The sequence below is a fragment of the Ceratotherium simum genome, chromosome 21 (genome assembly GCF_057802395.1).
Source record: "Ceratotherium simum simum isolate JZ-2026a chromosome 21, ASM5780239v1, whole genome shotgun sequence".
Classification (NCBI taxonomy): Eukaryota; Metazoa; Chordata; class Mammalia; order Perissodactyla; family Rhinocerotidae; genus Ceratotherium; species Ceratotherium simum.
The window spans coordinates 16,299,888-16,323,450 of record NC_141920.1 but is presented as its reverse complement, the minus strand read 5'-3'; the positions used below and the strand labels follow the sequence as shown (position 1 = coordinate 16,323,450).

Below are 23,563 nucleotides of genomic sequence, written 5' to 3'. Positions count from 1 at the left end.
CTGGCACAAACGCCCATATGACAGACAACATAAATGAGGAAAGCAGACTCAGGTCAGGAGGGGACCCTGGCGCTTTGAAAAGTCCAGGCCTGATCTAGAGTGGGCAGCCACTCTGGCGTCAGCCAATTATTGCCACACAGAAATGTGGACACAGTGTTGCCAGATAAGGCAGAGATGCAGATTTCTGCTCACACAGAAATCTCTCGTCTTTAAAAAATGTTGGCAACTAACACAGACAGTAGAGAATACTGGACATGGCATATTGGGAGGATAAGGAATTATCCGACTGAACTGGGGTTTTATGATGGAGGAGAAATAGCAAGGGAAGGTGAAGAGGGCAGCTTCTGGAGCCTTGATGGTCACACTCAAGGAGCTTATCAATTGTCTTCTAGGTCACCAGAGGATTTATGCAAGAAAGGGACACCATTAGAATGGCATTTTCAAAAGATCACTTTGGCAGTTGATGGGGGCAGGGCTGAGGGTAGGGTGATGAGTTAGAAGTCTATCATTAAGCTAAGTAAGGGTCAAGGAGAGACGACAAGGGCCTATGTACTTTGTTCTTTCTGCTACCAGACTGTAAACGCCAAGACAGCAGGGTCCCGTCTGTCTGCTTCTTGCTCTGTCTCCAGCACTAAGGACAACGCCTGCTCAATAAACATTTGTTGAAAGAATGAATGAAAAAGAGCGACTGGAGGTGAGAGGCGTTTTGAAGCACTGGGTTTAAGAGTCCACGGCCTGGGGAGGAGCAGAATGTCGATCATGGTGAGAGCAGTCATGGGAGTGGGGGGCGGTAGAGGGGTTTCCTTCTCTGAAGCTTCCCCTAGGGGCCTTGGGAAGGGAGGTATCTAAACGAGAGCACAGACACAGGCTTCAAAAAAACATCTTCGCGGGTTCCATTCCCGGCACTTCACGTAACCTCTTCGGCCCACAAAAGGAGGAGGGATTGAAAGGAGGATTAAGCGAAAATTTAGGGATGAGCAATTTCTGTCCTTCCCTGGGTCCAGTATTCCCACAGCACACAGCACGAGGGGACTGACTTCAACCTCCGACCCGGTGACGATTACCCTCGTAATCTCGGGTGCGGTGGGAACCGACCACCTCGGAGGCTCCGGGCCTGGCCCCGGCGAGCTCCGAGCCGAGCCAGAGAGCGCACCACCCGGCCTCGGGCCCGCCCAGCGCCCAGCCTCGCCCAGCCCTCCTTGTTCCCCACACGCTCCATTTCTCCACACCCCCAGCTCCGCCCCCGCTCCTCCCACCTCCGCTTTCCGCTCCCCGCCCCCACTTCCGTCCCCCTCCGCCCGCCGCCTCCCCGCCGGGACCCCCGCCCTCCGCATCCCGGCGCGGCGCTCTTCTTCCTCCTCCCTCCGCCAGCGCCCCTCTCGGGCGGCCGGGGCAACCCCGTGCCCCGCTCGCCCAATGAGGAGGCGGCGCAGGGGCGGGGCGGGGCCGGGGCCGGAGCGGAAGTGGTGACCGGAGCGGAAGTGGAGCTGCCGCCACCGCCGCCGCCGATTCCGGAGCCGGGGGAGCTGCTGCCGCCGCCCCTGCAGCCGCCGCCGCCGCCGCCGCCGCCGCCGCCTGAGGAGTGGGCCTGGGAAGGAAGCGGTCGCCGCGCTCGGAGCTCCTCTCGTCCGCGTCTTCGCCCCCTGCAGGCCTCCCACGGTGAGTGCGGCGCGGGGACCCCCGGGGGCCCAAGCCCCGAGCTCCCCCACGGCCGCGGCGGCGGCGGCGAGTGCGACCCCGCGGCAGGGCCCCGGAGTGGCGGCGCGCGGCCTCCTCCGCCCCGCGCGGCCGCCTGCCGCGGGCCCGGCCTCGCCGCGGCCCCTCCCTGTTTCCGGGGCTGGGCCCTTCGCGCTTGGAGAGGCCCGGGCCGCCCTCGCTGCCTGCGCCCTGCCGGGCGGGCGGGTGCGGCTCGCCACCGGGCCGGAAGGGACATCGGGCCCCGGACCCGCTCTTACGACCCCGTTTCGATCCCCGCGCGACCCCTCCCTGCGCCTTGAACGGCGAGAGCCCACCCTTTCAGCCCTGTGACCGCTGCTCCTGGCTTTCCGGTTTCCAAAAATTAAAATCTAACCGAATGGGGGCGAGTTCTCGAGCCCCAGCGCCTGTGCTTGACCCCCCGTAGGTGGGTAAGGGGTTTAACCTTGGGAAAACCCCTCCCACTTTGCAGTAAAGCCATTTCATCATCGTTCGCTGATTTTGGAGCCTGGCAGGACCCGAGATTCCCTGAGAAGCACAGGGTTGAGGTTTGAATCAAGAATATGCATTTCTTGGAACCGGTTACTGAGTCAGGCCGGATCCCCAGGAAAAAAATGTCAGAGACTGAGAATCGGAGTATTTTCCCACGGTATTTACCGTCATTTAAAGCCAGAGCCTTTTGTGTTCTCGCCCAAAATTCCCCCATGCTGTGTGTTAGTACATTTTTAGAACTGAAATTTGCCTAATGGCTTCCCTGGTGATGGGGAAGGGGTGGGAGTGATTTGGGCCCTTTTTCTTCAGAAGATGAGTACACTCTTGTCAATTGCAAATGGAGAACTCGCACGTAATGGGGTTTTCGAAGGTGGCAGTATTGGTAAGACAGTTTGCCAGCCTTTCTGTAAAAATGCGTGTCTCTTGTCCTCGCCTTCACTGCTTTTCTCTTTGGTAAGGCTAGATAGCATCAGGCTCTGATATTACTTGCCCTGTGTGGGAGACAGAATTTGGCAGGATGATGTTATGAATATATAAAATCAGGCGGCCACAGGAGCCAAAACAGAAAGATGAAGCACTTGTAAGAATAGGAAAATTGTCTGCATTTCTCACTCCATCTCAATTGTTCATATGAAACCACACACATGCAATTTATAGAACTGGACACGTGGCGACTCAGCTTTTTGCATTTTCCTGTTAGAAATTTATATGTATAAATATTAATTGGTTCTTAGTGATTTTCTTCTTGACCGCTCCCAGTGCACCCCATTTTGTATTTAGAACTGAATCTCAGTTGTCTGAGCCCTCACATTTCTTGGATCTGTGTCTTTAAGAGCACACAGCATGGTGAGGGTAAAACTTGTCACTGTCACTGGACCCAAGTTAGGAATTTTCGTGTGGTTTTCAAAATGGAAGGCTGATAATCCAGTAGCAACTGCTGAGTTCTTTTCTTAGCCTCTCCTGTCAAAGAGATAAGAAACCATTTACCCACATTACAGATGAAGTCTTTATGAGAAATGAGGTGATTTGGCCTCGACCACACACCTGGTTTTCAGATTGAATATCCTCATTCATAAGCAGCAAATATTTATGGCCTGTCAGCCCCTGGAGTATGGCTCCTACCCTGTAATCTTCTGTACGTTTCCCATCATGCAGTGCTTGTGTTAACGTTGAAGCCATTTTAGAATTGGAGCTCTTTAGGTCAGGGAGGCAGCCTCCATAAAACCAGGCTGAGGAAATTCCCAGGATGCTAGGCAGAGTCTCCAGAGATTTGGGCCACTGCACAAAGTGCATTTTGCCCATGTGGCTGTGGATATAGAAGCAGAAAGAGCACTGGGCCTGGAGTCAGATAGATTTGGTTCAGGTTGAAAGACCTGCAGCATTTGTAGCTCTGTGATCTTCAGCATGCTGCTTAATCTCTGGTTCTTGGTTTCTCTCTCCACAGTTGTCATGAGGCCTTTTCACAAACTGTAGATTGTTAAATATAAGCTTTTGGTTTTGTTTTTTGATCAGAGTTCACTATTAATGGCTTTCTTTTATTCTCTAGTTGCATTCTGATGAGACCCACCCTTACTTTGTATACATGTTGCTTTCAAAAAATGAAATAATAGAATTTTATTTTGTGTGTAGTATCTCCAGTCTGTCTGAGCCCAGTTTCTCATCTGTGCAATGCAAATGGTAATAGTCTGATGTGTTATTGTGACAAAGTCAATAATTAAAATAAGAATTTGGGATGTAGTAGGTGTTTAATAAATATTATTTGACCATATTCACGAATATACACATATATAGATTAGACCTGTGTACATATGCTGTATAGCATAGACACAGAGAAAGTCCATCCATTTGTGGTTTATTCACCAACTGATGAGGTAGCATCAAGCAATTAGTCTATAATAATAGCTACCACTTACATTGCCTACTGTGTGCTAAGCTTTGTTCTAAGCACTTTGCACATATTAACTAAACCTGCAAAACACCCAATGATAGGTAAGTACTGTTAGCCCCATTTTACAGATGCGGAAATTGAGGCACAGAGAAGTTAATTATCCTAGGGGCATACACAGACGCAGCACAAGGTAAGTGCTGGAGCCAGGAGTGAAACCTACGCAGTCTGGCACTGATGATTTCTGCTGGTGGTGGAACAACACATGTATATCTTTCATGTGAACACCATTTAGTCCTTCATTTTTCTTTGCATGTGTCTTATTAAAGTAAATATGTTTGAGTAGGAATTTTAGCGATTTTTGAAAATAGATATAATGTAATTTATTGTGGGGGAGTATATTCATTCTGGCCTGTAGAGATGATACTGCTGGTTTGCATCAGGAAGCAAGCTTGTGAAAAACCCAGATTTTCTAGTATTTGCTTCATACTAGGGAGAAAGTTCATCAGTTACTTGTGGCACACTGATTTATCCAGTCCTGAGTTCATCTAATAGAATTTGGTCAAGACCACTATCGTTAATTTTTGTTTATCATACTACTTTTTTTGTAGATTTTTTAGATTTTCCATATTTTGTTAGGGAGGAGGAGATGAGGGAATATATCTACATAAGTAGAGAGAAAATTCTAAATTACAACGTCCTACTATGCTGCCCGCTGTTTCAGTGCCATCAAACTAAGCAGTTTTCCTTTAAATTAGGGTACCTTCAGAGAAGGAACTAAAATTTAGTTGTAAAGGAACTTTAAGTTCCTGGGTTCCTACATTTTTCTAGGGAGAGGTGACAATTCACACTAGCTAAGGGGCAAGAAATTAGTTGCATAATAGCACCTTTTAAGCTTTAGAACCGTCTTGGTCTCTACAGGAATATGATCCTAGTAGCCATCTACATGTCATGATGGAGAAACGAACAGTCAGAGCTGGATTCTGAGGGAATTTTTCTAAGGGAGGAAAAAATGGACTAAAGTACTTTCTGTTTTGTGATGCACATGCTAAAAGCCAATCATCTTACTGCTTTCTCTGCTAAAAGATCTTCTAGTATAGGCATAGTTACATGTTTCTAATACTTAAAATGAGATGGAATTGAGGGTGGCCTCAAGAGAAGAAATCATTCCCAGCAGGCTGTAGGTTAGTGAGATGACTTTTTTTAATCTGGCCAGTCCTCTATTATGTAAGTTTTTTCCTGTACTGGTTAGTTTATTTCATTATTTTCCCCAAGAGACCCTACAATAAAAGTTATTTCTGAATGGCCTTGACCAGGACAGAGATTGGAGGCAACAATAAAGTAGATAAGAGCCTTGGCCATTGTCATTGTTTGCCTGCGAACCTTACCTTAAAGCTTGTTTGACAGTCTGGTGAACTTTTGGCATATGCTCTTTTTAACTGCTTAATTTGATTTTGATTTTTAAAGCTAGATAAATTAAGGCCCAATTCTCAAACCTCGCTGTAATAACTTTGTATAATTCTTCGAAGAATTGCCCATTGTCTCTTTTCCTTGAGTAAGCATTGAGAATCATAATTAATCTTTGGGAGACAGTGCTGCACAGAGGAAACAGCGTGTACTGGATACACCTGTGTGACCCTAGGCAAGTTACTCTTGGCATCTATGAAAGGGGACAAGGACACCTACCTCATAGGACTCTGAGGATTAAATGAGTTGATATAAACCCCTGAGTGCTTTGCACATTTAGGGAGACCATAATTGATGCGTTTTTTATTGTTATATACTAAACCAGTTAGCTAGTACAGCTTTTTGTATAGTTAACTTATTGGACTTCTGAATAGAGGAGATGGACAGAAAGTATTCCGAAGGCTTGTTGAGGCTCAATTTGAATCTATAAATATAACAATTGGTAGCTGAGAAACATTAGTCAAAACGTGTAGCTTTGTCTCCTGATTAGAGCTGAGATGGCTCTTTTCAAACAGGAGTCTGTGACAGAGTATAAATATTGTCTGTGTTTCATAGGTTAGATGTGGTCTACTTACCTCTGTCCACATAGGAAATCACAGCCTTGTTCACTTGCTTAAAAAAGCCCATCAGTTGATCAAATAGTTTCATATTCAGCGGGGCAGGTGTTGTGCTACCCGCTGGGCACCCCGAGATAAAAGTCTAGGTTCCTGCTGAAGCTCACAGTCCAGTGTGGGAGCCAACAAAGACATCTACAGTAAACTGTGATAAGTGCTATCTCAGAAATAGGCATAGTAAGTTAACACGTGCCTTTCTTTTAAAAGTCTTTAAAGAAAGCCAGCTGGATTTAAAAGAAATGAGCTATGTAGTAAGTGTCCCCTCACTGGCGGACCATTTGTTTGTTAGACTTTTGTGTAGAATATACTGTGGTGGCCATTTGAGTGCTTACAGTGTGCAGAGACTGTGCTAGATGTTTCGCATCATGAATTTATTTACTCCTTACAAGTAGCACCCTATTAAGTAGATTTGCCTATTTTATGCATGAGAAAATGGAGACTCACGGAGGTCAGGTAACCTTTGGAGTTGGTATGTAGTACTGGGAAATTGGACTGGGTCACTTCCATTATGTTGGTGGGCCCAAAGCTTTTGAACCCTCTTCACAAGGTCGACCAATTGGGCTGTCTTTATGGATGATCACATGTCAAAAAGACAATCAGCATATTGTCTTTTTGAATTGATCACTTAAAGCCAAGAGATCAATTTATTGTCATATCTGCTGTTGATTCACATTGCGTGACCTTGGGCGTATCACTTGACACCTCTATTGTTTTAGGTTTAATTTTGGGTAATTGGACATAATTAACAATGATATTCAACAACTGACGTGAAAGAGGGAAGGGATTTTGGAATAGAAGTGCAGTTTCCCTCCACAGTTGCATGTTCTCTGGACATCAGTGCTAATGACTTCATATTTCAGACATGCTGTGTTACATTTTCTAACAAAGACTCTGCAAGTATTTGAATGGAGTTAAGTTTATTACAGGCCTCTGAATTTTGTGTAGAATCGTGCACAGGCATTTTTGGAGTGGGTATTGTTCAGTGAGTAGTTTTCTTTAAGAGCCAGGAGTACTTAACTTTTTCTGGGTGACACCCACTAACCACCTGGACCCACAGACTTGCTCAGTCCCTTCTGCAGTAGCTTGGCGTCTGTTTTTCTTTTGGCAGAGTGACTCGAGAGCTGGAACTTTGACTTGATGGTGCTGTGGGTGCTCTATCTGGAATGGCACATCTCTGAGTGCTATTGAGAATTTACTGTCAATTCCTTACCCTGTGGAAGCTTTGAGCATAGATTTTTAAGATACTCCTGTTAGTTTCCTCTTTCTAGGTTGATAACTATTCTCATTTCTTTATCTCCCTTGGCCATTGAAATCTATTTCGTCTAGAAACACACACACACCCTTTGGTCATACATCTGTTTCCAGTCCCTACCTGGAGTTCCCTTTTTTTCTCCTATGCAGAACCCCACCAACCCATAAATCCAGTCAGGACCCAGCTACTTGAAACCAAACCTGTTGCCTCTAATTCTAGCTGGTTGCTTCTCTAAGGAAGCTTTGTAACCTTTAAATATATGCTGTCTTCCCATGTTCCAGCCATGGGAGTGTAAGCTCTGTGAGGGGAGGATCACACTATTCTACTTGTAATTCCTTTGAACTCCTCTCAATTAAGAGTTCTTGGAAATACTGATAGTTTTTTCATTTGCAGTTAATTTCAATACACACTGAATTATATACATCACATTTTTGTGAAGTAGTTTAAGAGTAAGAATATTTGTCTAATGAGCCTTTACTCTGACCAGCACTATCTAGGCATTTTATGTACATCCTCTTATTTAATAGCTATTAACATCTCCTTTTAACATTTGAGGAAACTGAGATTCAGAGAAGTTGTTTTAAAAATCACCTAATTTCTCTTTAGGAGCCCAGATTTGTTGTATGTAGGGCTTTCCTAAAAACAGATCCCGCTCATGCATGTTTCTTATTAGAGAGCTTCAGTAATCCTGGTACATGATAGATAATGGAGTCCACGTTTTAAATTTCTAACAAATTATTAAACTCAATTAAAAGTTCAGTATTTTAGAATTGAGCATGTTCTTTTCCTTGAAATCAAAACATAGCTGAAACTTTTTTTTTTTGTGAGGAAGATCAGCCCTGAGCTAACATCCATGCCAATCCTCTTTTTGCTGAGGAAGACCAGCACTGAGCTAACATCTATTGCCAACCCTCCTCCCTTTTTTCCCTTTTTCGCCCCAAAGCCCCAGTAGATAGTTGTATGTCATAGTTGCACATCCTTCTAGTTGCTGTATGTGGGACGCGGCCTCAGCATGGCCGGAGAAGCGGTGCATCGGTGCGCGCCCGGGATCCGAACCCGGGCCGCTAGTAGCGGAGCGCACGCACTTAACCGCTAAGCCACGGGGCCGGCCCCTGAAAGTTAACTTTTAAAGGCTACAGCTGTCATTTTTAACTCGTTTCTTCCTTCACAATGTTTTTTTTTAAATATGGATTAGCAATGGATAGTTGTTTTTATTTATATTTTTTCCTTTTTATCTTTGAATGTCTGCTTCTGCCACTGGGAAATGACCTCTCGGTATTCTGACCCCAACTGGAAAAAATATCCCTTAGGCAAAGAATCGAAGTAGAGGGGCTAGGCTGGTTCATAGACACTCTTGTTTCAGCATTTACTGTCTGATTTAGGGTTTCATTTATTTGGAGGAAATCCTATTATTTTATGGGCACCTTTAGAATTATTCTTCATAATATTCTTTAAGGGATATTTTACAGAAATGAAATACTGTTGTGCATCTTTTCCCCCACTCCCCCATTATTTCTTTTTTTTTTTTTTTTTTTTTATTTATTTTATTTTTTCCCCCCAAAGCCCCAGTAGATAGTTGTATGTCATAGCTCCACATCCTTCTAGTTGCTGTATGTGGGACTTGGCCTCAGGATGGACGGAGAAGTGGTGCCTCGATGCGCACCCGGGATCCGAACCCGGGCCACCAGCATTGCAGCGCGCGCACTTAACCACCAAGCCACAGGGCCAGCCCCCCCATTATTTCTTCAACAAATCTTTCTCTGACATTAAATCCCTTTTTTTTTGATGGCCATGTAGTCTTGTACCATCTCTCTCTCTTTAACCACTCCCCTGTTGTATATTTAGATTGTTTCCAATTTTTCACTAAGCAGTTGCTGATTTAATGCAGTCCTCAGGCGTGCTGCCTCTAGTGGCTGAGAACAGATGGACAGCCGTCGTCATCGCGTGGCTGTGCCTGGGAGCTGTTCTGAAGCCTGTCGGTGTCTTCCTGCTCTGTGCCCGGCACAAGGAAGTCTCTCGGCCCACTGCAGGCTTAGACCTCTTGCGGCCTCTCGTAAGTTTGTCCGCTCTGGTATCCAGACTCTGTGCTGTTAGTGCTAGGCCTGATGATGAGACTGCAGTCTTTTAAGGCTTTTTAGGAGGCAAGTAAAGGCGTTCCTGCTGATGTTTTTCTTGGTGGGAGCTTGGTTCAAAATCTCAGAAGGAAAGGAGGTCCTGATTATAAACCATCACTACTTGGCATCTCTAGAAAATTCAATTAGGATTGGATGAATAAAAGTGTTGCAGTTAACTTGTGTGTCCATTTTGAGGACATTGAGGTGTGGAGTCTTATCTAGGAATGTTGACATTATAACATATTCACTTCCTGTACAAGATTAGTCTAGACTTCTTTTCCTTCTCACGAGTTGTATATTTTTTTTTTCAAATCCAAGCTCACATTTTGTGGGCTAAAACAGTGATGTGTAGGTACTATGAGAGGAATAATAGTACTTCAAATTTGTTTTGCACTGTGTATTTTTAAAAAAAGATTTCCACATGTCCTGTTGTTTAATTCTCTGCCCCTCATCTTCACAGCCCCTCTTCTGAGGTAGATGCTGTTATCTCCAGTTTATAGATTGGAAGACTGAGATTTAACAGCTCACGTGGCTGTTTCGTAGTACCAGATCCCACTCTTAAACATAGTCCTGTTACCTTTCTGCCGTCCCACATATAGTTGGCCCGTTTTCTTTCTGCTCTCCCGGTAATGATTTGTTGAAAAAATGCACAGATACTTAATTGAGCATTAGTTTTGCACTTGGCAGTTTTAGGTATTAAGTGAGAAGCAAATGTGAAGCGTTCCTGTGAGAACATACACAGGTGAAACTGTTTGTAAATGGTACAGTACCATAGAACGTACAGAACATAGGCATAAAGAAGCCCTGGATTGTGTAAGAGGCTACAAGTGTATTTGGATTCATAGCCGGGGTAGATCAGTGGGGGCTGGGCTAGTCAGGGAAGGCTTTCTAGCCCTAGGTGGATGGGTAGTGTTTGCAAAGGCAGGAAGTAAATAGGAGAACATTCTAGATGATGGGAACTACAGAAGCACTTTCAGGCAAGTTTGAGCATGTCATTTATAGGGTATTTGGTGATATCTAGCCTGGGAGAAGGGTACATGTTGGAGAATAGTGGATAAGAAAGCCTAACAGGTACGGAGGAGCCAAATTATGAAGGACTTTGAAAGCCTAATAGAGTTTAGGTTTGATGGAGTAGCCAAAAGAGAGTCATTGAAAGTTATTGAGCAAAGGTGAAGGCATGACTAAGTAATTTTGAAGTAGGGTGCAGAAGCACAAGGAATAAGGTGCAGACGTAAGGAGGATTTAATGTGCTTGTGAAGAATAGGTGCTTTGAATTATTTGAGAAGAGAGAGAACTCTACCAAATTCGCAGGTTTATTCTCCTTTCATTTTGGGGTCTGTTTATTCATTCAGCAGATATTTGTTCATACCGGTTATGTGCAAGGGGCTGTGGGAGATATGCCCTAAAGGAGTTAATGGTCTAGTAAGGGACTTAAGGAATATATCCAAAAAATTTTAGCACTGAAGAAATGTGGTAAGATATTAAGAGAGGTATAGATGAAATGCTTTGTGAGAATATTTTCAGCTTAGAGCAGCACTGTACAATAGAAATAGATTGTGAGCCACATGGACTTTCAAGTTTTCTGGTAGCTATATTTAAAAAGTAAAATAAAAAAAAATTTAGTTAGTTTAATAATTTTAAAAAATTTAACTCCATATATCCAAAATATTACGATTTCTACCTGTGGCTAGTGGTGATCATATTAGACAGCTTAGGCTTAGCGGCTTAAGGCTTCATGGAGGGGACAGCATTTGAGCCACGCTCTGAAGAATTTTGTATACAGGTAAATAGGAGAGGACATTGCAGGTAGAGGGACTGGCTTGGTGAGCACAGACATGGAGACAGAAAAGCACGCTTTGTATATAAGAAAACCATTTTGGCAGAAGCACATATTGTGTGGAAGGCATGCTTTGGGAAAAGTCTGGGAAGATAGGTTGGAAAGCCTTCCCTGACATGGGAGGAAATCTGACTCTACTGTGGGCAGTAGGGAACTTGAAAGAATTTTGAGCAGGAAGTGACTTGATTAGAGCTTTAAGAATGGGTCTGATAGCAAAGACATGAAGGGGGCTAAAGATACTGAGAGACTGAAAGCAGTGGGACTAGGGAGAGATTATGGATGGGAGGGTTATTGTAGATGTAGAAATAGGAACAGTTGCATTTCTTTCTTGTCTGCTGCCTTCTCCCAAACTGCTGGGTGTTGTGTAACCCGTTTCCTGTTGAAATTGGTCTAGCTGCTTCAAAATCCATGTTATATAAGTCAAAAGTTACATAAGCGGTAGGCATCAGGACATTCAGCTGTGGATTTTGTTTGTTGTAAGTTGTTTCTGTGTGTGTATAATTAAAATTTTTTACACAGAAGGATGCATATTTTAAGGCATGCATTCAGTCTTAACAAATCATGATGGTTCTCAGTCTCCAAGAGCTCCTGCAGTGATCCCAAAGAAGCTTGAAATAGTTGGCCCCAAAGCAGGAAGGCCACATTTTATTTTGAGGAGTAGGGCATGTACATTTGGGAGGTCCCAAGGAGTAGTCAGGATTCTTCAGAGAGGTATGATTTAACTTTTAATGTTTGGGAAGGGGAGAAGAATTAGGGGTGGGGGGCTTAATTGGGGGCCCTAGTACCGCCGGAGAGTTTCATGGCATCCTTTAGCAGTGTCAATCCTTTGTATTTCTCTGTTACTTATAATACTGCATGAGATGCTTAGCTCTGGATTGGCTTTTGGCCAGTACTTTGTTAATCGGAATCTTTCCTAGGTAGAATTGAACAGGTGCTGTTTTATGAACTTGGGAGTGGGCCACTAGGTGACTGCTAGCTTTGAATTAGTCTACAGACTGGAAAATTTCTAACTTCATTGAAACTTGGCTTCTCTCTGCTTCTCTCTTTTAGGAACAATGAAGTAGGCTTATTTAATGATGGAGGTTGTGTCCTGAAAGTTAGTCATACTAAGAGAGTATGAAATTTTTAAGATGATGAGTAACATATTTTTGATGTACTTGTATTAGAGTAGACTAGGTTGTGTTGTGGTAACAAACAGCCCCAACATCTCAGTGGCTTAACCCAAGAAAAGTTTATTTCTTTTTCACATTGCCTGTCCAGTGCAGGTCTGCAGGAGTCTCTGCACCACACAGTCACTCGGGGACTCAGGCTACAGAAACTCTGCTGTTTTGTGACAGCGCCATCTGGAACACATGGCCATCTTGGTGGCTGCTCTAAGAGAAGGGAGCCTGGCGAACGATACATAGGCTTTTCACAGTTTGAAGAACTAACCATATGAATCCTCCTGAGTGCAGGGGGGTTGCCGGGAAATGTAGGAGAGCAAATGGAATATTTTGTGAGGATTATTTTCTGTGTTATAGTCTGATTCTAGTGATGCGGGTGAAGATGTCAGATGGATCAAGGTGAGACTTGCTTCACTCCGTGTGAGCTTAGAATTAGCACAGCTCTGAATATGACTCAGATAATAAGTGGTAGGAAGGAAAATCGTAATTCTGAGCCAGAGAACCGACTCTTTCTGAATTGTCTAGATTTGGGGTGTATCTTATCATTGTGCTCCATTTAATAAAACATTTTTATGTGGCAGGACCCTGTCTGTAGAATTTCTCCCTTGAAAATGCAGAAATGACTTTTGAGGTAAAACCATTTTGTGAGTAGGGGTTATATTTCCTTTGCTAATTTAAAAATACTAATCATTTTCAGAGTCAAAAATTGTGGTACTATGTATATAGTAATGAAAAAATTTATTTTAAAAATGCTGATATTCCTACTACTGTTTAGAGTAGTATTTTATCTTTTTATACCTTAAGATATTAATGTATTTTTACACTGTGGCACAGATAGACATATTGAAATTTAAACTAACAGCAAATAAAACTAACTCTTACTGGTGAGTAAATATTTTTTAGCTACACATTATCCAAAAATTACTGCATTCTCAAAAAATGATGATTATTGTAGTGGGGAATTGATTAAGGCAAGGTGAATAAGTGGTATTCACTGATTGGTGTATAAGGAGTTTGATAAATGATAAACTGAAGTCACTAAGATTTTTCTCTATTTCAGAAAAACTTCCAAATGAACTCAGTATGGTTCATAACTGAAGTTCTGTTGATGTGCATCTCGTTGAATACACTCGTATTTCTTGCAGCCTATACCATGTGCAGAATTAGTGCCTGATATTTGTATATAATGCTCTAAACTTTTCAGAGCACCTTCACGTAGATTAGGTCATTTGTTCCTCACAGCAGCCCCGTGGAGAGTTGGTAGTGTCCTTATTCTCCAGGAAGGAAATTGAAGCTCTCAGAGGTTAAGTGATTTGACGAAGGTCATACCACTTGTAAGTAGCAGAGCTGGTGCTAGCGAGAGCCAAATCTGCCTGCCCTTTGTTTATGCTCTTGTCTACAGTGTGTCCTTGTGATAAAGTTAGCAGATTGCAGAAGATATGATAAAAATGGCTTCTGTTTTTTAGATACCTACTGCTTGATGGGCACTGCCAAATACAACATTTAAAGTCATATCTTTTGTTTTAAGATTGATTGAAGCAGTCATCACACTTAAGGTGTTTTTCGCTATACTATGGTGGGGGGGAACCAGATTTGGTCAGAACCAGACAATTCTTGAAAGAAGTAAAGGACGTATATTTGGCATAAGGTCCTAAAGAAATAGTTACCAAGTAGTCGCTGTGTGTTGAGGAGGCACAGTAGGAAAGTGGAAGACGACAAAAGCTCTAGCGACAGAGGGACTTGAGTTTGCGGTCTGGCTCTCCTCCGTCTCCTAGCTGTGTTGCCCTGGGCACATCGCTTGCCTTCTCTGAACCTCCATGTCTTCACCTCAAAAAAGGGGAAGGGATTGTTGTGAACCTATCTACCTTGTAGGACTGTTGGGAAAATTAATTGACCAAAATAATAAAAAGACCTTAGCAAAGCACCTAACCCTGTAGGAGCTCGTGGTCAATATTGTTGAGGCCATTTGGAAGTAGATGTTTCACATTTAGGTATGTTTGTTTCCAGATGGGTTGGAAGAAGATTTGCACATGCATTTCCTGGCCCTGAAGCCTGACATTTACTTTCTCTTTCTTTTTCTCTTGCTCTTGTTCTAGGGAATGACCATGGATAAAAGTGAGCTGGTACAGAAAGCCAAACTCGCCGAGCAGGCTGAGCGCTATGATGATATGGCTGCAGCCATGAAGGCAGTCACGGAACAGGGGCACGAACTCTCCAATGAAGAGAGAAATCTGCTCTCCGTGGCCTACAAGAACGTGGTTGGTGCCCGCCGTTCCTCCTGGCGTGTCATCTCCAGCATCGAACAGAAAACAGAGAGGAACGAGAAGAAGCAGCAGATGGGCAGAGAGTACCGGGAGAAGATAGAGGCAGAACTGCAGGACATCTGCAATGATGTTCTGGTAAGAGGCCAGGGTTTCTGTTTAAACAATGATTTCTAAATAGTACCAATTTAATGTACAGATGCACAATCTCAAACAGCTTATGAGAGAAAGGTGTCTGAATATACTGGAAAGCTGCAAGCCATTTGCAACTAATTTTTAAGCATATGGTGTGATATTTTCCTCTCCCTTCAAAAAGACCTGTGAAAAAGAGGAAGATTTAGTCAGCATCCCTCCATCTTTTCTTTAGAAATTGAGGCGTGTCAGATAGGCAGGATTTGAGGTAGATGCAGCCACAGAGAGGCTGTTCTGTGTACTAGTGTGAGTGGTGATTTCACCTCCATTAGGCAGATAGGAGCAAAAAGCAGAGCTGCCTTTCAGCCTCCCCCAGTGGGGCCTGCTCAGTGTCAAGTCCTGTTTTCATCAGAAAGTTAGCCACGTTGGTCAGTTCGGGCCTGCATTCCAAAGCCAAATCAGAAGTGGTGTGGGAGTCTCCTCTCCTGTGTTTTATGTGAGCCTTAGTCAGACGGTTGATTCCTAACTGCCTTCACTCTGGCCACAATCTGGGGTTGGCTGGGAGGGGTGCATATCCTACAGCAAATCATGATCATATTGTCTTTCTCCCACATCCTGAGCCCACTGGGAACTTTCTTTTTCTTCCAGGTGAAATCAGGTAAAAATGAACGGTGAGGGCTGCTTTGAAGGGAAAAGGAATTCACACTTGTGGATCTACCTCCTCCCCTGCTGGCTGCCTCTCCGAATTACTGCCCATGACACCTTTCTTTTGAAAACCAGTACAAAGCTTGTCAGCCCTCAGGCAGTACTCCTCATCCCTAACCCATAAGGAGTTACACCCTGTCTGTCTGCAAAGAATATTAAAACGACTACTGCCCCTTGCATCTTCTCACTTTGGTTGATTAAATCCCCTTATAACTAAGCTTTTGCATTGAGCTACTCTTTTTGTTAGACTCATGGTGTAAGAGTGTCATGGCTAAATTTGTTGCCTGTTGGTGATTTGGGGGTTTGTTAATGATGCACTAATTCCTGAATGTTAGGTACATCTGGTATTCAGATGAAGTATGGCATGCATCCCAAGGGCAAGAAAGTTCCATAATTCCTGAAAATGTAGACCAGCTTTTAAGAGCATCTGAAGGAATGTGAAGAGAAGCATGGTACTTACTGCCTCTTAACCAGTTTTTCAGGATGCCACATTCTAAAACAACTCTTCGAAAATATTGCTCTGTATACGAAGCTTGGACTCCTTCAGAACTGCTTTTGTTGTAAGCATAAATGTTTAAAGGAATTTATTATTAATAATAGTATTAGCTACTTTTTGAGTGCTTACTACGTGCCAGGCCACGTGTTAAGCACTTTATGTACAGTGGCTCACTTACCCTCGTCATCACCCTAGGAGATGGCTTCCCCATTGTTAGCGAGGAAACTGAGGCTCAGGGTGATTAGGTCATCTGTCCAAAGTCAGACAGATAGTAAGCGACAGACGAGAGATTTCTACCCAGGTCTGATTGATTCTAAGCTTAGTTTTTGGCAGTTTTGCTCCATTATCACCTTTTTCCTCCAAAAATGGAAAGATTTTTTTTTTCTCTAATTACAGAAGAAATAACAAGTTTATCGTTTAAAAAAAATAGACGGGTCAGAAGAGTATAAATAAGAAAGTAATAACAACTTCTAATCCTATCACCTAGAGAACCATTATCAACATATTAATAAATATCCTTCCAGACTTTTACCTTACATATTTATGTGAGTGCACACATATATATTTTAACATTAAAATAGGATTCATGTGGTATTTATAATCTTTTTTTTTTTTCCCCCTCAGCCTTCTTTTGAGAACCTTTCCATGTTATCAGGGTAGTCCTGCAGCGTCATTTTTAAGGCCTACGTAGCATTCCATTGTATGGCTGTACTTTAATCAACCCCTTATGGATGTCAAAGTGATTTTTAACAGAGGAGTACAGGCATCTGCTGTTATGACCTGGGCTAAAAACCATTTAAAAGCTTTGGATGAAAAATATGTTTTTTTAAGTCTTCAAAAAAATTATTTAGAAGTGCTAGTATGTATGTTGAATCTCAAAGATAGTTTTAACATCTTGTAAATAATATTCCCAGGTTCTTAACAGAATGTGAATCATTTTTTAGGAGCTGTTGGACAAATATCTTATTCCCAATGCTACACAACCAGAAAGTAAGGTGTTCTACTTGAAAATGAAAGGAGATTACTTTAGATATCTTTCTGAGGTGGCATCTGGAGACAATAAACAAAGTAAGTAACTTTTTTTTTTTTAAGAAATTTGACCAATAGTGGAGCCACTCTTCCCTTTATAATAATTTTAAAAGTTTTTTCTTTGTTCACCGTAGACATCGGCATCACAGTACTCAGAATTTAAAGGACCACAGCAATGTGCTGTCCTATGATAAACGGGGTTGTGGGGGTTGACAAATTGAAATGTGTCTGAGGGACAAATCGAAATGTATCTAAGATACGGAGGACATTAGAAGTCTGGTGTGGTAGTGTATATAAAGGGATCTTTATCTTGAGGACTATTTGATAGCTCTCTTTTTAGAGGTGAAACTTTGTTTGTTGGCAGGAAACAACCATAGTAACTAGTGATGCATTTCTTTTATCACATTCCTGTGTTATTGTGAGGGTGATAATTGCAGCTGTGCTTAATTAAGTGCCTGCTATGTGCCAAGTATTTTAGACTCTCATTTATCCCTCACACAACCCTGAGAGTTTAGGTGTGAGGCTGCCCATTTTTTTGATCAGGAAACCAAGGCTCACAGAGGTTTTCACTCACTCCAGGCCACATACCTAGTGAGTAAGAGCTGGAAAGTCACGTGTGGGTGTGTTGACTCTAAAGTCCATGATCTTTCCATTAGAGCATATTGTTTTCCATGTTCTGTCTTGTTAAAGGGTATTTCTTAACTGCTTTAGTAGACTTTGTCATGATTGTCCTTGTTTTCCACCAGAGTATTTAATATAGTACTTGGCTTAGAATAAACATTTAGCAAATTATTGTTCATCACATAATGGAGACACTGACCCCTCATTTGATAGGTCATTTGTCCCAGCCCAGTTTGATAATGTGGTGGTGGGTCCAGTGTATGATGCAAACCTATGAAAGAACCCAACCTGTAATATTTTTTATCTTTCTTCAGCCACTGTGTCGAACTCCCAGCAGGCTTACCAGGAAGCGTTTGAAATCAGTAAGAAAGAAATGCAGCCTACACACCCAATTCGACTTGGCCTGGCGCTTAATTTCTCAGTCTTTTACTATGAGATTCTAAACTCTCCTGAAAAGGCTTGCAGCCTGGCAAAAACGGTGAGCAAGACCCTCTCTGGTTTGTGATCAGAGTGAAACAGTGCTTGTGCTTTGTAATAACTTCTTTTTTATTACCTGAACATAACTCATTGTCTTGAATTTTTTTGAAGATTTTCTAGGGGTAGGAGTATATCTTTTTTTTTTTTTTAATTTTTTAAAATTTTATTTATTTATTTTTCCCCCAAAGCCCCAGTAGATAGTTGTATGTCACAGCTGCACATCCTTCTAGTTGCTGTATGTGGGACGCAGCCTCAGCATGGCCAGAGAAGCGGTGAGTTGGTGCGCGCCTGGGATCCGAACCCGGGCCGCCAGTAGCAGAGTGCGCGCACTTAACCGCTAAGCCACGGGGCCAGCCCAGGAGTATATCTTTTATGAAATAAATACAGACCTATTACTTTTTGATTTCTTCTAACACCTCCTGCTGATTTTTATTTGTTTTGTTTTTGTTGACTACTTTTTTCGAAGGTGGTTGTAGAAAATTCAGAGTGAAGGTAGTTTGTTGTTTCTAGTCAAGCTTTGGGCTCTGGGCCTCTGTTATATATATATTGTCATTCCTTGTACCAAGATCTGAGGTTATGGCTGTAAATGAAAGAAATCAGCGTGTGTTTTCTTTGTGTGCTGGGTTACTGCGTGTCTTCTTTTGGTAACACAGTTGCCTTTTCTACATATTTTTATAGTCTTTCAACATGCACACTGTCATTTAAAATTTTTTTAATTTGGAAAAAGTGTGTGAAATGAATTGTCAAAGTTCCATCACTTAACTGAATCAGATTTAGTGGTCTGAGTTTCTCTTCTTCCGTTATCCCTTGTATCCAGACTCTGCTTTTGAGTTTAGGTTTACAAAAAAGGGATTACTAGAAATGTCGTTGGTAATTAAAAAATTAAGGGGGGCCAGGCCAGTGGCGCAAGTGGTTAAGTGCGCGCGCTCTGCTGCGGCGGCCCAGGTTTCGCCGTTTCGGATCTCGTGTGCGCACCGATGCACCACTTGGCAAGCCATGCTGTGGTGGCGTCCCATATAAAGTGGAGGAAGATGGGCGCGGATGTTAGCCCAGGGCTAGTCTTCCTCAGCAAAAAAAAAGAGGAGGATTGGCAGATGTTAGCTCAGGGCTGATCTCCTCACCAAAAAAAAAAAATTAAGTGAATTTGCCTAGAATGGATGTGCTGGGTTAACAGTAATACCTGCTGACTTACTGTGTTGAGTAAAGTTCTTACCTAGGAATTTCTGTCATTGTTGCTTGGTGCTTTATAAACATGCATTACAGTAGTCCCCCCTAACCTACGGGGGATACGTTCCAAGACCCCCAGTGGATGCCTGAAACTGCGAGTACTACCGAACTCTGTATGTACTATGTTTTTTCATATATGTACATATCTGTGATAAAGTTTAATTTATATATTAGGCACAGTAAGATATTAACAACAACAACTGATAATAAAATAGAACAATTATAACAATATACTGTAATAAAAGTTAACTGTAGATCTTAGCAACTTCAGCATATGATTCTTTTTTTTTGTTTCCTTATTAAGTTGAGAACTTTCTACCTTTTCACTTAAAGGAAGCCCTTGACAGCTTCTCTTTGGCGTATCCGAATTGCCAGCATCACTGCTTTTGTGCTTTGGGGCCATTATTAAGTAAAATAAGGGTGACTTGAACACAAGCACTGTGACACTGAGATAGTTGATTTGATAACTGAGACGGTTTCTAAGTGACTAACAGGCAGGGAGTGGATCCGCTGGACAAAGGAATGATTCATGTCCCAGGCAGGATGGCATGAGATTTAAAACTTAATGAAATGTTTGTTTCTGGAATTTTCCATTTAATATTTTCGGACCCTGGTTGACTGTGGGTAACTGAAACCACAGAGAGTGAAACTGCAGATAAAGGGGGTCTATGGTATATGTTCGCTGAAACAACAATGTAATAATAGCCTAGGTTCCCCAAAATACTGTACAAGAGGAGAAATTATATTCACTTGTTGGCAGAAAAAAATTGGGCTAAGGTAGCCCCAAAGAACGTGTGACTTCTTGGCTAAAGGCTCTTTGTTTTAGGCATTTGATGAAGCGATTGCTGAATTGGACACACTGAATGAAGAGTCTTACAAAGACAGCACCCTGATCATGCAGTTGCTTAGGGACAATCTCACTGTAAGTACTGTGGGTTTCAGTGCTTCTGGAGGGTTTGTAGTCTGGTTCCCTGTTCACCTACTTAATAATTCACTATTGCCCAAGACTTAAGAGGGGATTTGTATACTCTGTAAGTACAGTTAAATTGTTAAATTGGTTAAAAATGACTGCTAAAGTTTTGACCTTTGCAGTCATCAGTGTCTGCAGTAATACAGGAAGAATTTTAAACAGCTGAGTGAGATAAGATGCTACAGACTGGGCCACCTCCTTGAGTAAATTTCAGTAGCCCTGCTTTGATTATAGCTCTCTTTGTCTCTTTCAGCTGTGGACGTCGGAAAACCAGGGAGATGAAGGAGATGCTGGGGAAGGAGAGAACTAATAATGTCTGTTGTGCTTCGTGATCTGTTCAGTGTCACTCTGTACCCTCCACATATATATCCCTTTGTGCGATAAAAAAAAAAAAAAGAATCGTACGTCAACTTTCGATTTTTCACAGCCTCAGCCTAGCAAAAATGGTCCATGGGATAAACAGCTGGTATTTGTATCTAAAACTCAGATTGGTCACATAAATGCCACGGCATTCTGAAGTTTTGATTTTGATTAACATTGACAGGATTACTGTGTGTTTAATTTTTTTTAAACTGAACACTGTGATTTTGGGGTTTTGTAACTTAGCAGAACTCTTACTGGTAGAAAAAAATAGACCTGAATTATGTGTAACTTTTTGGAAGTTTAATCTGATATCAAAATAGTCCCTGAAATACAGTTCCATTGTAAAGTTGTACAGAAAGTTATAGAGATTATATTGTGACGCTGGGACTTGGAGTGAGACACCTATTGTTTGGCATTCGAGTTTCATGGGAGTTCACAGTAATTCTGCCTATTGTTCAGGGCCTATAGACACTTGACCAGTTTGGGCTGTTTTCACTCAAAAGTTCCTGACCACAGTGTCTTCCTCTGAGGAAACTCGAAGCCTGAAATTGAAACTGTTTGTAGCAGATAACTGGGTTATGACACCATGAAAAGGTCCAGTGCTCATACAACACGTGTGACTAAACCCCCTTTCCTACAGCAATATGTTAGTGATTACAACTTGTGCTTCAATATTGGAGTCTGTTTTCCTTGTACCCATGAGCTAAAGAAGAACAAAAGCCATCTATCTTAGGAATGGCCTTACCTGTTGCCTGGATAATACCTTTAACAATAATGTTCTGCAGAGACTGCCTTTCACCTGAGGAGTACTCAGTCTTTGGGTTCTTCTTAGCTCGGGGCTTTGAAATTTTGAAATCTAAACCTTCTTTCCCACCGTCCTTTTTCATTGTTGACTTTGGTTTTCTCTTCCCTCTTTAAATTTCTGTCCTTCTCCTTCCTTACATTTTTTTCTTTTTGAATTCTATCTTTATTTGTCTTTCATTTACTGTTTAATACGGTATGGGCAGGGGTAGGGTGCCTGGAGGGGTGAGAAACATTGGTGAGCACTGTGGTGAGCGGCCTTGCTTCCAAGAGTTGAGTAGAGTTTCCAGCACCATAGCTCTGTCTTCCTCCAGTTCTCAGCACACTTGTTGCTCTTCAGTCATACCAAGATCTGGATCAAAAACGCATTTTTAAATATCCAAGACTTCTCCCTGTATTGCAGCCAGCCCCGATATTGCTTGTTAGTACCTGTCACCAGGTCTCCCAAGTGTACTCATCCAGCCACATTCACAGACGTGTTTCAACAAGACTCTATAATGCAGGGAAGTTTCGAGAACATTGCAGTGGAGAGAGTCAGGAATAGCCAGGCCTACCAGTCTCACAGTACCCCCCCCCTTTAACATTCCACGTAGCTCTAGTGTCCATCTGTTTGTCCATCTGCTGAAATGAGAAAAGAAACATTCATGCACTGATTTAAAACAAACCAAAAAAAAAAAAAAAAATCCCTCTCTCCTTTCTAGCTGAACAAAAACGTGCAGTTAATACTTGGCGCTTGAAAATGCAGTAGTGACTGTGGAACGAGCCTGTCTGTATATCTGGTAGCTCTTTCTTGCTTCGTTTTTCCTTACCAGTATTCTTCCTCACGTTTGCTTCTGTGATGGTTATATTGCCTAGCAAGCACACCTGTGGTTGTGAAAATAGTATAGCAAAAAAGAAAAATCCCTGGTTATTGATGTAGTAGATTTGCATATGTCTTTTAAACAGTTCTAGTTTCCACCTTACATGGAATAATCAGGAAGAGTGTAAAAATTCAAAAGTGAAATAAAAAATTTTATGAGTTAGTTGCCTGTGAATTGGTGTGTGGCGCCATCTCTGTCACTACCAGAACTAGCTAACTATTCTCATCACACGTATTTAAAAGTAGGCAACAGGGGGCCGGCCCGGTGGCACAAGCGGTTAAGTGCGTGCGCTCCGCTGCGGCGGCCCGGGGTTCGCTGGTTCGGATCCCGGGCGCGCACCGACGCACTGCTTGGCAAGCCATGCTGTGGCGGCATCCCATATAAAGTGGAGGAAGATGGGCACAGATGTTAGCCCAGGGCCGTCTTCCTCAGCAAAAAAAGAGGATTGGCGGATGTTAGCACAGGGCTGATCTCCTCACCAAAAAAAAAAAAAAAAAAGTAGGCAACAGTTTTGTTTCCTCCTTTAGAACCCGAAGTCAGGGTGTTGTAAAGGGGAAGAAATTACCACTAATTAACACAGCCTCTCCACCTTCCACCACAAACCATCCAGGTGTTAGGTCCTCTTTTGTGGCTTCTAAGATTTGCTATGGACAGTTATTTTGCATCCCATTCAAGGACCCCCACCCCCTTTTTAACCCTGAGATGTAACCAAGCCAGTGAGAGATGGCTGCTTTATAAGGCTTGGTGGTCTCCAAGGTTATGCCAGCCTCTGTCATCTGTCCTAACACTGTTTGTGGCAGCCTGCCTGCAGCACTGTGTTTCCTTGTGGGACTTGCCCCCTTCTAAAAACCTCCACACTCCCCCACAGAGAGAGAAAATCAGGATGGAGGAGTATTTTTTAGTCCAAGTTTAGAATTCGTTGGTGCTTGCTTGCTACCGTGAGGCTAGACAGCCAGACTAGCTTCTGCCCATGGTTCTGGAGCGGTTCCACCTGCCCAAGTCACACTCAACCAAAGGTCAGGGGGAACCTACCTGCTTGGTGACAGCAGGGACACCGGGAGAGGCCCTGAGAGGCCAGGTGGAGTACTGGTCCACAGTGGAC

General features: G+C 42.8%; 1 protein-coding gene across 1 annotated transcript; it reads left to right on the top strand.

Moving 5' to 3' along the window:
- Nucleotides 1-1,491: 1,491 nt before the first annotated feature.
- YWHAB (tyrosine 3-monooxygenase/tryptophan 5-monooxygenase activation protein beta) lies at nt 1,492-22,623 on the top strand. Its single transcript, XM_004430364.3, has 6 exons — nt 1,492-1,659; nt 14,616-14,918; nt 17,058-17,181; nt 18,078-18,241; nt 20,294-20,389; nt 20,691-22,623. The coding sequence occupies exons 2-6, from the start codon at nt 14,619-14,621 to the stop codon at nt 20,745-20,747; spliced, it is 741 nt and encodes a 246-aa protein (XP_004430421.1). The 5' UTR covers nt 1,492-1,659; nt 14,616-14,618; the 3' UTR covers nt 20,748-22,623.
- The last annotated feature ends 940 nt before the right edge of the window (nt 22,624-23,563 follow it).